Below are 15,558 nucleotides of genomic sequence, written 5' to 3' on the forward strand. Positions count from 1 at the left end.
ATTTCCAGAGTGTTTGTACAAGCTTGCAATCCCACCAGCAATGGAGGAGTGTTCCTCTTTCTCCACAACCTCGCCAGCATCTGTTGTCACCTGAATTTTTAATCTTAGCCATTCTGACTGGTGTAAGGTGAAATCTCAGGGTTGCTGCCCGTGACTTATACTTGACTCCTGCTGCAGTCTCTGGCTTTTAGAAATTGGTGTCTTGAGGTCTGTGTCAGGCATTCCTCTCATTCTCTTATTTTAACAGAAGCAGGTGGATCCTTTCTAAGCTTCACAACTCTCGTCTCTACAAGGGATAAATAATATAAGTACATATGCCACAGGGCTGTTGTGAAAAGTCAAAACAATAATTCAGAGAAATGTTTAGAAATATAACCAATGAAGCAAAAATTCAGTATATTGGTCATTATCACTTTGATTCCAATTTTTTTACTGTTCCATATAATATACATTCAAAGTGGTATTTTTTTGTTCTCTTAGTTTCATAGTACACATAAAGAATATGAATTCAATGAGATAATATACACAATCAAGACCGAAAGAAGTACCATGCAGTGCTGTGGCATTCCTTTGTCCAAAGTCCTTACTTTGGAACACTCACCGGCATGTGACAGACAGGCGGAGGTCATGTCTGTTAATAGGCATGTGAATGTGGTCTGTGCATCTCTTACTGGTGCTATTTTCTAAGTTCCTGTCCAATACTTATATATAGCTCCGTTCTTTCAAAATATTCCCCACAATTATTAATTACAATATCATGAAATCTTGGAACTTACAACTTACAAATGAAAGAATCCAAAGAGAGGTTGAGCATTTTACCAGCCCAGGTTCGCCAGAATGTCTGCTTATTTATCAAGGTCCTGGCATGACAGAATGATGCTGGTGTTAACCGCTTGAGTACACCGTGAACATCATCAGGCTAGAAGTGTCTATCTTTCCTGATCCAACAGCCTATTTGAATACCCTCCTCTCTGCACCCTTACCCCTCACTCCCACATATTAATAAATTCAGTAAGAAAGCATCCAAACTTTCTGGCAGATAGTGTCTCTTTTTTGTGGGCTTATCATTGCAAAAATAGAGCAAAAACAAAAAAACCAAACCAGACACATCACCAAGAATGCAACAATCTTCCATCTCAAAATGTTCCTTTTTGACTTTAAAATTTATAATCAATTATTTTCTCTAAATTGTAAGATAATGACTTCATATATATATATATATATATATATATATATATATATATGAAATTATTTTATTTATTTACATTTCAAATGTTATTCCCCCTTCCCAGTTTCCCCTCAGGAAACTGCCTATCCCATCACCTCTAACCACCCACCCACCCACTCTACCCTAGCATTCGCCTATGCTGGGGAATCAAGAATCCACAGGACCAAGGGGCTCCCCTCCTATTGATACCAGATAGGGAAGTCCTCTGCTACATATGCAGCTGGAGCCATAGGTCCCTCCATGTGTACTCTTTGGTTGGTTGTTTAGTCCCTCGGAGCTCTGGGTGCTATGATTAGTTGATATTGTTCTTCCTGTGGGGTTGCAAACCCCTTCAGCTCCTTCAGTCCTTACCCTAACTCCTCCACTGGGGTCTCTGTGCTCAGTCTGAAGGTTGGCTTTGAACATCTATATCTGTATTGGTCAGGCTCTGGCAGAGCCTCTCAGGGGACAGCATGCTCCTGTCAGCAAGTACTTCTTGGCATCAGCAATAGTGTCTGGGTTTGGGGTCTGTAGATGGAATCGATCTCTAGGTGGGGTCATCTCTGGATGGCCTTTCCTTCAGTCTCTGCTTCACTCTTTGTTCCTGTATTTTCTTTAGATGGGAACAATTCTGTGTTAATATCTTTGAGATGCATGGGTGGCCCTATCCCTCAATTGGAGGCTGTGCCTAACCTGTGGATATGGTCTCTATAGGCTCTCTCTCCCCTTTGTTGGGTATTTCAGCTAATGTCATTCCTGTTGAGGAGATGGCAGGAAATAATCAAACCCAGGGCTGAAATCAACCAATTAGAAATCAAAAGAACTATACAAAGAAAAAACAAAAAACACAAAAATCAGGAGCTGGTTCTTTGAGAAAATCAACAAGATAGATAAACCGTTAGGCCACAAAGACAGTATCCCATAACCCCTAAAGAAATAGAAGCAATCATTAAAAGTCTCTCAAAAAAGCCCAAGACCAGATGGTTTTAGTTCAGGATTCTATCAAACCTTCAAAGAAGACCTAATACCAATACCATTCAAACTATTCCACAAAATAGAAACAGAAGAAACACTACCTAATTCTTTATATGAAGCCACCATTACACCGATACATATACCACACAAAGACCCCCCCAAAAAAGAGTACTTCAGATCAATTTCCCTTATGAATATTGATGCAAAAATACTCAATAAAATTCTCACAAACTGAATCCAAGGACATGTCAAAATGATCATTCACCTCATGCTAGGCAAAATCCTAGGGATGCAAGGATGGCTCAATATATGGAAATCCATAAACACATTCATTTATAAACACAATCCATTATATAAACAAACTCAAAGGAAAAAAAACCCACATGATCACCTCATTGGATGCTGAAATGGCATTTGAAAAATACAACACCCCTTCATGTTAAAAGTCTTGGAAAGATCAGGAGTTCAAGGCTCATACCTAAATGTAATAAAAGCAACATACAGCAAACTAATAGCCAACATGGAAAATACATAGCGAGAAACTTGAGGCAATCTTACTAAAATCAGGGACCAGACAAGGCTGCCCACTCTCTCCCTATCTATTCAATATAGTACTTGAAGTCCTAGCCAGAGCAATTAGACAACAAAAGGAGGTCAAAGGGATACAAACTGGAAAGGAAGTAGTCAAGATATCACTGTTTGCAGATGATATGATTATATACTTAAGTCACCCCAAAAATTATAGCAGAGAACTCCTCCAGCTGGTAAACAACTTCAGCAAAGTGGCTGGATATAAAACTAACTCAAACAAATCAGTAGCCTTTCTCTACTCAAAGGATAAACAGACTGAGAAAGAAATGAGAGAAATAACACCCTTCACAGTAATCACAAGTAATGTAAAATATCTTGGAGTGACTCTAACCAATCAAGTGAAAGATGTCTCCTTAATACACTTCTTCTCCTCACTGTTGGGCATTTCAGGTGGCATACCTATTGAGTCCTGGGAGCCTCTCACATCCCAAGTCTCTGGTACTTTCCAGAGGTTCCCCTATCTTCCCACTCCCACTCCCTGCAGCAGCAGCAGCAGCAGCAGCAGCAGCAGCAGCAGCAGCAGCAGCAGCAGCAGCAGCAGCAGTAGCAGCAGCAGCAGCAGATTTCCATTCATTCTCTTGGCCCTTTGATCTCTCTTGTCTTCCCTCATAACTGATCCTGACATCCTTTTCCACTCGACCTCCCGTCTTTCATCCAGGTCCCTCCCTCCTTCTGCCACTGTGATCTTTTGGTTCCCCCTTCAAAGTGGGATTGATGCATCCTCACTTGAACCTTCATTCTTGTATAACTTCTAAGGGTCTATGGAGTGTATCACAGGTATTCTGTACTTTTTTGGCTAATGCCCACTTTTCAGTGAGTGTATACCATACATGTCCTTTTGTGTTTGGGTGACCTCACTCGGGATGATATTTTCTAGTTCTATCCATTTGCAAAATTGATAGATGCAAAATTCATGATGTCCTTGTTTTAATAGTTGAATAGTATTCCATTGTGTAAATGAGCCACATTTTCTGTATCCATTCTTTGATAAAGGGAGATCTGTATTTATTCCAGTTTCTGGGTATTATGAATAAAGCTGCTATGAACATAGTGGAGCACGTGTCGTTGTGGTATGGCAGAGCATATTTTCAGTATATGCTCAGGATTGGTATAGCTGAGTTTTCAGGTAGAACTATTTCCAGTTTTTTTTTTTTTTTTTTTTTTTGAGGAACCACTAGATTGATTTCCAGACAGATTATACCAGTTTGTAATCCTACCAGCAATATAGGAGTATTTTCTTTTCTCTACATATATAATAGAGGACTGCCTTGTTTGGCCTCAGTGGGAGAAGATGCCCCTAATTTTGTAAGAAGTAATGCCCTAGGAAATGGGGGTGCTGTGTGTGTGTGTGCACACGCACACACCCTTTCAGAGGCAAATGGGAGAGGGGATGGGATGACAAACTCTGGGAGAGGAAACCTGCAGGGGTCAACAGTTGGGATGTAAATAAATAAAATAATTAATTAAAAAATATGCTTTGCTCGATAGACAAACTGCAGTGTAATCTCTACCTTGGCCACAAGAGAGCATATGTACACCACAATTTCAAAGTGTTTCTTGATCAGTATCAGTTTCACAAATCCTCATGATTTTTCTCATGACTTGCAATTTTACTTTTTCCTCCATGCCCACTCTAAAACAAAAGAAAATAAAACAATAAAGATGAGATCTCATGTAGACCACGTTAGCCGAAATCTCAGTCGGTAGCTGTGAACTCTTGTCTTCTTGCCTCGATCTCCTGTTGCTGAGAATATAGATATACACTTCCAAACCTGATTTCTGTGGCACTTGGCACCTCTGTTCTTAATAATTAAGAACCAAGAATAAAGCACTTAAGCAGGAAAAGATCTCCCTCAATGTTTGACAGGCCTCAAGAAGCCGGAGAAGTATTTTGCAAACACCATGCTTGCCAGGAACCCCTGCAACTACCCCAGCACTGGACCTTGGTCATTAAAACACACTGAGTCCAAACACTTAGGAGAAAGGAAATGAGTTCTAGCCAAGCCATTAATCCCACTCCTTTACTCTGGGAAAGTGCAGTCTGAACTCTGAGAGTCACTGATTGTGGTCACGTTCACTTTGACACCGATTGGGAGGGAATGCAGTTCCCATGTACAACATGGTCCAAGGCCAAAGCCTGACAGTAAAGGGAGAAGGTGCCACTGTTAGATTTTGCCAGGTTACTATTTGGAATGCAGAAATATAAGACAAAGGCCCCAGCTCCCTGGCATTGACCCATGCACCAGAAAGGACCACACAAAAGAAGTTAATGACTACAGGGTAGGTGTGGGAGCACCCTGTTGCCATGGAGCTAATTGTAGCACGCTGATCACAATTTTGTGAGGACCAATGCTCTGGACACAAGCCCTGCCTTTTTGTTTCTAAATGTGTTTCTTTTCCCCATTTCCTCCAGTCACGTATTCTGAGATCAAATGTCAATCCCATTCAGTTAATCATGGTTTAGAATACAAGTGTCACACTTCCCTGATAAGCCTTCAGATACACAGTGCTTGTTTGAAAGCATGCATGTGTACCATGTGTTTGACTTTTTGTGCTAGGAACATGCTGTGAGATAGAAGAATAGTACAAAAAATAGAAAGTTATGAGACCTCAACCTACCTAGAAACTTACTGTTCTCAGTCTAACAAATTACCTCAGTTTGCTTTCTAAAAAAGGCGTTGAAAATTCTGTTTTGTTTTCTGTCTTCTCATCCAAATCTTTAACGTCAAGAACCATTTGAAGCGACAGAGCCTTGACTGAAAACATCCAGTCAGGTGTGACAGGCTGCCTCTTTTTCTGCTGTTTCCCCAATTTTGTTCTGGTTTTCTCTCCATTAATCAGTTATTCTCTCTGCTTTTGCCTTCCAGGCTTCCATTCTATCGGGATTTTTCTGTAAAGCCTGGAAAGACCATTGACCCAAGGTAGCATGACATTATCTCCCTAAACAGGATTAAATCCACATGGCTCCCTTCTTACTGGCTATGCTGAGAACCTGTGACCGCTCAGTGTGTGTGGGGTGATGCTGAAGAGATGGGGGCCTCCTGAAAAACCACGGGTCACTATTCAATGTTGGAAGGTGAAAGACCCTGGAGTTTTGTGTCTGAGAAGGATAGCATGGTGCCTCATCAGCAGGATGTCAATAATTTATAAACATCCCTGAGTCCCACCTGAGACAAGATGACAAAAAGAAAAGACAATTAACCTTGGACCTCTTTATGTCTTCTCTGCCCCTGGAGATGGCACTAGCTCACATCCTGGGAGAGGATGTCTTCCCACTTTAGTCAACACCATCAAGACAGTCCTGTAAGGGTACGCTGAGGCTTGTCTCTCAGTTGATTCCTGACCCAGTCAAACTGACAGTGAAGACTAACCATCACAGTATGTTTCACTGTTGCTTAGTGGAAATGCATCTTCATTACTTAAACATAGCAAAATTCAGGGCAGAATAGAAAGGCCTTACATCTTGGCTGTTCGTTTTAATTCTTATAATTTATTCATTGTCATAGTTTCATTGTATGTAGTATAGAGTTTCATAAAGACGATTTCTTCCATGTATGTAGCACATTTTCACTGTATTCTCTTCCTCACCCACCACTTACCCTTTCTGCCTATCTCACTGTAATTTTAGTTCACTTTTCCTTAATCGCTAAAACGAACTTTTAAAAGTACAACTCTTGACCTTCTATATTCCACCTTTTGCAAACCTAACTATACATCTCACTAACTCACTTATTGAATGGGTTGTTTAGTTTTGTGGTACTCAGGATTGTCTGTTTGTTCTAGTTCTTTTTTTAAAAAAGAATTCCAGATATTACTTTTCTGTCAGAATAGCTAGCCACCATACTTTTCTCTCATTCTATGGACTGCCTAACTTGGTTTATGTATGTTTCCTGTACTATGCAGAAGGTTTTGAAAGACACCGAATAAGTTCAGTTACCACACTTCCTGAAGGACTAGCATCTTCTTAAGAAAGTTCTTACCTGAATCTGAGGGCCATCTGGCTGCAGCTCTCTCTCCCCATGGCTCAGCAGAGTTGATCTGGATGATTTAACTGCCTAGGCAGGTGTTCCCTTTCTCCCAGACCATTCCAGGGGCATCCTTTCTGAAACTGCGGGTTCCATTGAAGAGGACTTTCCCAGAATAGAGGAGGACCAATCTTTGGTTGAGGGCATGCAAGTAGCATACCTTTAAAGAGCTCTCAAGAAAGTCCTCCCTCCCCTATGTCTATCAAGTTTCCCTTTAATAATTTTATGCTTTCAGGTCTAACATGAAAGTTTTTCATCCATTTCAAGTTGGGGTTTGAGTAACAAAGAGGAGACAGGGTTCTAGATTCATGGTGCATGTGAATGCCAAGTTTTCTCAGCATGATTTTTTGAAGTGTTTCTTTTCTTGAATATATGCTTCTTTGTATAAAAAGCATCATGTGGGTTATAATTCTGTACACTTAGTCTATTATGTCCCATTGATATAAGTTCAATTTTTGTACCAGTGTCATATGGATTTTTTTACTATGACTCTGTAGTGGGATGTCTCATCAGATATTATGTTACTTTAGATTGCTTTAGTCATTCTGGAGTCTTTATAATTCCACACAACTTTTAGGACTAGTTTTCCCCCTTTTGAGAGTAATGTCATTGAAAATTTAATGAAATTTAATCAGTAGATCACTTTTAGCAACACAGGTATTTCACTGCCATTAATTCAGCTAATTCATGGGCCTAAGAAGTCAAATGTCTTCTATTTGGCTCCAGTGTTTTTTTTGTTTGTTTGTTTGTTTTTGTTTTGATCATTTTCCTTGGCGATGTCATTCACTTCCTTGGTTAGCCTCATTCTTAGGTATTTAAAATTGTTTGAAGGCATTGTGAATGTAATTCACTTTCTGATTTCTTTATCTACATATTTGTTATTAGCCTATAGAAAATCTACTGATCTTTACATGTTTAATTTGTATTTTACTACTTTACTGAAAGTGTTTTTTGTTAGAATCTTTATGGGTCTCATATGTAGATTTGCAAATAAGTAGCTAGCCTTCTTCCTTTCCTATTTTTACAGTTTCTATTTCTTTTCTTTTATTGATCTAGCTTAGATGTCTAAAACCACATTAAATAAGAGCAAGTGGGAACCCATGTCATTTCATTGATTTTAATGGAAACGCAATGAGTTTTTCCTCCATCAGTGTAATGTTGGGTATAGATTTATAGGCTGCAGCTTTATACTACGTTTTTTTCCTAGTTTTTTCAGAATGTTTAACAAGAAGGAATCCTGAAATTTGTCAAAAGTTTATATATATATATATATATATATATATATATATATATGTATAAATATATATATATATACTTTTGACAAATTTCAGGATTATATATATATAATCTCAATAATAATAAAGATTCTGTCTTTAAGTGATCTTAACAATTAGCCCAATACTTTTAGTTCTCTGTATTTATTAAAGATAACTTGATAGTCATGAAGACTTATCAACTGAAGGTTTATTATAAAAATAAAATGATCACATATGGACCTGGCACTGAGATTCCTCATAACTATTAATTTTGATGGGCTCTGTATTAGGATCCAAAATGAGGAAATAACTTCTTCAAGATACTCACAACTAAACCTTAACATGAGCATCTACAATGAGAAGAAAGGCACTAAGGATGTAAGAACAAACACACAGGAAAGGGATTGAGAAGACTCAAAGAATAAATAAAAAAAAAGAGAAGTTTCTGTCCTATAATTATTCTTACCAACAGATAAGGAGATTACTTTCAGTATAAATAAAGTTTGCTATCTGGTATAGGAGCATGACATGGCATAGGGCCAAGGAGCTCACAGGAGAGGTAAGAGACTGGGGGAGGTGGAGGAGGGAGAGAGAGAGAGAGAGAGAGAGAGATTTAAAATCAAACAGCCAATGACAACCCTAATAAAGATAGCCGAGGTTTACTGTGACAAAAGAAATTACACAATGCTTAGGGGAGGTGGATTCAAGGGGTTAACTTAGCTGCATCATGTACTAATATATGTGTTAAAATATCTGAGAAACAGAAACAGTATACAGCAGAGAAAGCAGCATTGGCTGCACAGCAGTCACCAGTAGTCTTTTCATTTAGTTGATCAGGTAGCTGAAATTAATGACGGTGCAACAGTCAAATGGTTATAGAATTTAGTAACAGATGACCTATGTATTAGTTTTAATTTGGCATACATATTCCTTTGCATAATTTATCAAATCTTTAAAGCAATAACATACCTTCAGATGGAGTCAAGATTGAACTCAAATATTAAGGGACTGACAGCACACTTTGTCTTCTTAGCATTTTTGCATTTTTTTTTTTAGTGTTGGAAATTGTAAAGTATGATCAATGGGTTGTAAGGTCATTTCAGAAACCACCTGTAGTCTGTTCTCTATTTCTCCCATTGAAGATATTCTTGTACCCTTCCTTGAATTCAATGCTCAGCCAATGCCCCCAGTGAACTCCAGTAAATGTTGTTTACAAATATGGTCATTCTGGTGTCCCATGGCTGAGCCCTGGCTTCCAGAAGGGCAGCCTTGGAAATAGATTGGTTCTTAGAATGTTGACTGATAGAAACAATGATATAGATGACACATACACAGACATAGTGGATAATAGATAAGCACATGCTCAGGTTCCCCTGGATTACTCCAGGACATTAGGAAAGGTAACAGAAATCTGGTGAACTTCTCTTAGTCAATATGTGAGTACTGACACATGAATAAATTCATGAGAAATGCGGCAGTTCCAGTCAGCTAAGTCTTAGAGTTCAACAAGTAATGTAATTCTCCAAACTTTGAATAAACAGAAAACGAACTGTAGGAAAACATCCCTCTTAATCCCAATAGAAAGCCTTCACATCTGCTTTAGTGTCCTTCCAGGAGGAAAGCCTTTGCCATCTGTCATCATTTCTATGCTAGGGCTTGGGAAAGACCTACTTGAGACTACTTCTGTGAACAGCTTTGTTTCTCACGAGAAGGTGATGAAAAGTAGAAAACCCTTCAGAATGTTTAGTTAGGAAGACTGCCCTTCATGCTCTTCTTTGCTGGGTTAAGTCAACAGGCATTGGTTTAAATTCAGGTCTTCGGTGCATATATTAGTACCTCTGAGGAAAAGCAGCCATCAGGTGACAGCGAGCAGAACTATTGATGTAATTTTTTTTTTTTTAGGTTTTCTGACTGCATTCCGAAGACCAGGAAAACATCACAGGCACCAGCTATGAAGCCGGTATCCATCTTTCTGCTGGTGACCATTGGTATTTGTGGTTACTCTGGTAAGTCATTATCTGGAGCATTGATAGCTCTCTCCTTTTCTGTTTCTATTGTAACACAACTTATCCTATCATACTGGCAATAGAGTACTGTAAAAGGAGTCTCAGAGTCACAGAAAATTATAACTGCTGGAAGAAAGTGGAGCTCCTCCATCGATCAAGGTGTAACACACTATAAGTACTTCTCCCAATGCACAGTAAATTAGGTTGCTAGATTGAATCGCCTGAAGTAGGTACATTCATCAGCTATAAAGACTGTTGTAAATGAGCTTATAGTGGGTCAGAGGATGAACTTTCTATAGAAATTGCTGTACTGCACTCTCCAGTGAGGAGCACAGATAGGGGTCAGTGGTCGTACTGGGGAGTGAAATACTTAATTTTCTTTTCTTTTTTTTTGTAATTTCTTTTTTTTCTTTTTTTCTTTGATATTTTCTTTATTTACATTTCAAATGCTATCCCGAAAGTTCCCCATACCCTCCCGACGCCCCTGCTCCCCTACCCGCCCACTCCCACTTCTTGGCCCTGGCCTTCCCCTGTGCTGGGTCATATAGTTTGCAAGACCAAGGGGCCTCTCCTGGTTCTTTAGAAGGCTGAGAGAGTCCTTTGAGAGGGAGTTTCTGTAACTATCAGGATGAGATGTTTGTATTCTTGAGAAAAATCCTTGATAGTATCCATTGCTCTCACAGGGGAAAGGGGTTTGGAGAATGTTATCCAGAAAGATGTAGGACTCGCAGAAACGTTTAAGGTGAACATGATGAAGATTAACCATGAGATTTTATGTGCTAGCTGTACCCAGAATTCTGAACGAAGATGGGTGCTTTTACTAGATTCTCTTTGTTGAGAAATTTGTCAGATTTGAATATTTCATGGTCCCTTAGTGTGTAAGGAAAGTTTTTTCAGACAAAGATGACAGCAGAAAAAAAAGCACAGATTAAAATAACTAGCAGTCTATGAAGAGAAAGTTTGAAGGGAAAATAAGTGACAGAAGATGAAAACAGAGCAAGCCACAGGCTCCAGTTTCGTATTTTGAATTGGGAATCAGGAAACAGGTTATCAGAGAAATAATGAACCTCAGAAAAATCTTAGCTACTGAGATGCAATTTATTAGGTAATAGTCACATACACATATATATTTAAATATCTGCACAGGTTTTCCTAAAACTACATTACACATATTTTTCTATTCTGCTTATCTTTTATGCAAAGTAATTTCTCTCCTTTTTAGCAGAAAAGATTTTAAAAACTTTAAGTTGTAATTATTATCTTGCCAACTGTATAAATTGATAGGCTTTACTGTGATATGTGCTTACATTCATACATCCTGAGCTAACCGTGTGCAGCTTTTCTTCTGTCCACACCTCTCTTTTATAAGTACCTTGTTCAGCCTCTCTATACCTCTTCTGATTTATTTCTGTCCCTCATCCTCCCTGACCCTTAGTATCCCTAGTGATCACTATTCCTTAAATCAAAGATATAAAATGAAATTTCCTCATGCAAAACATTGATAACTCCCTAATGTCCTCAGGGAAAAGTTCTGTAATTATGGGCATGGCATTGAAGGCTTTCAAATATCTTATTTGTTTGATTATTTTTCTGCATGGCCCAATTATCTAGTTGTTGGCCACACCCACTGAAATTCTGCATTCTGACCCCACTCTCTGGACAGATAGGCAGCCATTCTATATATATATACACATTCATTTTAACATCACAAGGATTTTCTGATCTTGTATCAAATTGCATTCACTCTTCTTAACCCAGAACTGTTCCTTTTCTAACTGGTGACAATTATGGTGTGACACTGAGTTGAATTGATTTCATGCACTCTAGTTTAGTTCATCCTTGCTTGGTCTTGACTGGTGAAGCTTTATGGCAAGCCTCCTTAGGCTGAAGGTTATCACTGTGAACAACCTATATACAAAAATATTTCTCATTCAATGCCTCTTTAGTACCTACTGAATGAATTTTCAGTACTTTCCCTTACTACCTGACAAAATGAGTTCTCAACATCAGGCATAGCAGCAAATACAAACACCTTACTCTTATGGATCTTCTAGGGAAAGGATGAAACTGGTAAAATAACACATATATAATATAGTAGGTAATAATAAGAAAATATGAGAGAAGAGCAACACAAGATGCTTTTTAAATATAGCGGCTGCCACAGCCTTCTGTAAGGGATAATCTTTAAAAAGAAACCAGACCACAGGAGGACAGAAGGGCTATAGCTAACTGGAGAAAGTTCTAGGGAGCTGGACTACCATATGCCATGACCCAAAACCATCAAAATGCATGGGAAACCCAAAGGAGTGCATGTGGACTGGAGATGCTGATGGACAGAGAGGGGTAGGATGGAGTCCTAGACAGAGATGGGTGTACCATGTTTCACTCTTTGCTCCCCTTTGCTCTGCAGCCACTGCCTTTCTCATCAACAGTGTTCCTCTTGTTGACAAAGTACCTTTACCTTTGGACAACCTCATTCCCATATTTGATCCCTTGAAGATGCTTCTGAAAACCCTGGGCATTTCTGTAGAACATCTGGTGGCAGGGCTGAAGAAGTGTGTGGATGAGCTGGGGCCAGAGGCTTCCGAGGCCGTGAAGAAACTTCTGGTAATTATAATTTGTTCTTATGTCCCTGGGAGAAGCCTTTGCTACCTGAACACCTCCCATCACTTATAAGTGCATTATTTCTTCTTCATTGGTTATACTCATGATATGTGCATATCCCAGGGACTCGAAAAGGCAAAACATTTACATTTATAGAAAGAATGTTTAAACAGTTTAACAGTGACTTTATCTAATTGCATAGCTTTGGGATCCTTGATAAAACACACTGAGTCTTTTCTTCAACATCAGGACAATGTTGTCAAACAGAATAAAAGTAAATATTTTTGAAACATACTAATCACAGGCAAGAAGGCTTATCATATTTATCTTTGTGTTTCTATTTTCCAGGAGGCTCTTTCACACCTGGTATAAAATCTGCATAAAGAGATTTAAGGATGAAGTGTAAAGAGAAGGATTTGCTCACTCTGGCTGGCTGGATCTCATTCTATCATTTGTAGACTGAATGTCCCAGAGTTTATGGAGTCTAGAAAAGTATGAATAAAGCAATGAAAAGATCTGTGGCTTAACCTGTGTTCATTCTAGAATATAACTAGACAGTTTTCCTCTTGCGTCCCACTCTGAAGAGACTATTATTGGACATAGAGTCTAGCATATGAAGTAGGATGCACTCCGTAAGTCAATTTTGTCCATTACCTACCATACTTCATGTACTTGTGTTTATAGATTCCTCATCTGATTCCACACTAAAAAAAAATCTCATTAAAAATGAAAAAAATAGGCAGAGGCAGGCGGATTTCTGAGTTGGAGGCCAGCCTGGTCTACCAAGTGAGTTCCAGGACAGCCAGAGCTATACAGAGAAACCCTGTCTCGAAAAAAAAAATGAAAAAAAATGTAAGTAACCTTCAATAATACAAAGACCATGCTAATATCATTGCAACCCCAAGATGGCAAGATAGTTAAGATTTCTGTTAAATCTGTAGTTACATTAAGACCATTCAATAGCTTTAATACTTAGACGAAGCACTTATAAATTATTTATTTCTTCTGCAAAATCTAGTATCTGCAGCAATATTGTTGAGGCAGGAGTCCTGGGGGGTGGATAGAAACACCAACCCACCCACAAAACTTTCAACCCCAAATTTATCCTGTCCATAAGAAATGCGGGCACAGGAATGGAGCAGATACTGGGGGAATGGCCAACCAATAACTGTCCCAACTTGGGATCCATCTCATGTTCAAACACTCATCCCTGACACTATTAATGATATAATTATGCTTGTGGACAGGAGTCTAACATGGCTGTCCTCTGAGAGGCCCCATCTACCACCTGACTCCAATAGAGCCATACACCCACAGCTAAACACAGGTTGGAACTTGGACCCTTGGGGCTCTCAGAGACTGAACCACCAACAGAAAAATATACATGGACTGGTCCAGGATTCCTGCCTGGCCATAGGACACAACCTCCCCAGGCTCCATATTCTCAATGCCATGAATCACAGTAGGACACTCCATTGATTCTGGGGTGCCACCCTTATCTCAGGTCTCTGTCTCTTCCTAGAGATACTCCCTACCTCCCCCCCACACCCCTGTTGGTTGCATGTTTCCATTCATTCTCATAGCCAGTCAGCCATCCCCCTGCCCCTCCCCACACCAGACTCCCGGACTCCCCCTGTCTTTAGCACCTCTCCCAACAAGATCCTTCCCTCCATCTGCCTTTCATTACCATTCCATTCCCCCATCCAAGTGAAGCTCAAGCATCCTTCCTTGTGCCCTCCTTTCTAGCCAGCCTCCTCGGGTGTGTGCCGTATAGCACCCTGTATTTTATGGCTAATATCCACTTAAAACTGAATACATACCATGTGTATATGTTCTTTTTGGGACTGGGTTACCTCACTCAGGATGATATCCACAAGATCCATCCATTTGCCTGCAAAATTCATAATGTATTTGTTTTTCATAGCTGAATACTATTTCATTGTGCAGATGTAACACATTTTGTTTATCCATTCTACAACTGAGGGACAACTAGGTCATTTCCAGCTACTGGTTATTATGAATAAAGGTGCTATGAATATAGTTGAGCAAGTGTTCCTGTAGTGTTCTGTGGCATATTTTGGGTATACACCCAGGAGTGGTATGGCTAGGTCTTGAGGTAGAACTACCCCCAGTTCTCTGAGAAACTGCCAAACTGATTTCCAAAGTGGTTTTAAAAGTTTTCACTCCCACCAGCAATGGAGGAGTGTTCTCTCTTACTCCACATCCTCCCCACCATCAATGGAGTTTTTGATCTTAGTTTTTTATCTTAGTTTTTGATTAGTGTAAGGTGGAATCTCAGGTTTGTTGTGTTTTACATATCCCTGATGACTAGGGGTAAAAAGTGCTCCTTGGCCATTTGAGATTCCTCTGATAAGAATTCTCTGTTTAGCTCTGTGCTCCATTTTTTAATTGGGTTAAGTTGTTAGTGTTTAACCTCATGAGTACTTTCTACATTTTTGATATTAGCTCTCTGTCAGTTGTAGAGTTGGGGAAAATCCTTACCCTACCTGTAGGCTGCTATTTTGTCTTATTGACAGTATCCTTTGCCTTACAGAAGTTTTGCAGTTTCATGAGGTCCCATTTACCTGTTGTTTATCTTAGAGTCTGAACCATTGGTATTCTGCCAGGAAGTTGTCTCCTTGACCAATGAGTTAAAAGGTATTTCCCACTTTCTCCTCTATGAGACTTACTGTAAAAGGTTTTATGTTGAGGTCCTTCATCCACTTGGACTTTTTTGTGCAGCATGATAAATATGTATTTATTTTCTTTTTTTTAATGTTTTGGTTTGTTACATTTCTTTCTTTTTCTTTTTTTTATTTGATATTTTCTTTTTTTTCACATTTTTTAAAATTTTCTTTATTTACATTTCAAATGCTATCCGGAAAGTTCCCTAT

General features: G+C 39.1%; 1 protein-coding gene across 1 annotated transcript; it reads left to right on the plus strand.

The window, feature by feature from the left end:
- Window positions 1–9,885: 9,885 nt before the first annotated feature.
- On the plus strand, window positions 9,886–13,179 carry Scgb3a2 (secretoglobin family 3A member 2). The gene is made up of 3 exons (XM_021215027.1): window positions 9,886–10,060; window positions 12,471–12,667; window positions 13,013–13,179. The coding sequence occupies exons 1-3, from the start codon at window positions 10,006–10,008 to the stop codon at window positions 13,034–13,036; spliced, it is 276 nt and encodes a 91-aa protein (XP_021070686.1). The 5' UTR covers window positions 9,886–10,005; the 3' UTR covers window positions 13,037–13,179.
- The last annotated feature ends 2,379 nt before the right edge of the window (window positions 13,180–15,558 follow it).

This window comes from Mus pahari, chromosome 15, assembly GCF_900095145.1.
Source record: "Mus pahari chromosome 15, PAHARI_EIJ_v1.1, whole genome shotgun sequence".
In the NCBI taxonomy this organism is placed as follows: domain Eukaryota; kingdom Metazoa; phylum Chordata; class Mammalia; order Rodentia; family Muridae; genus Mus; species Mus pahari.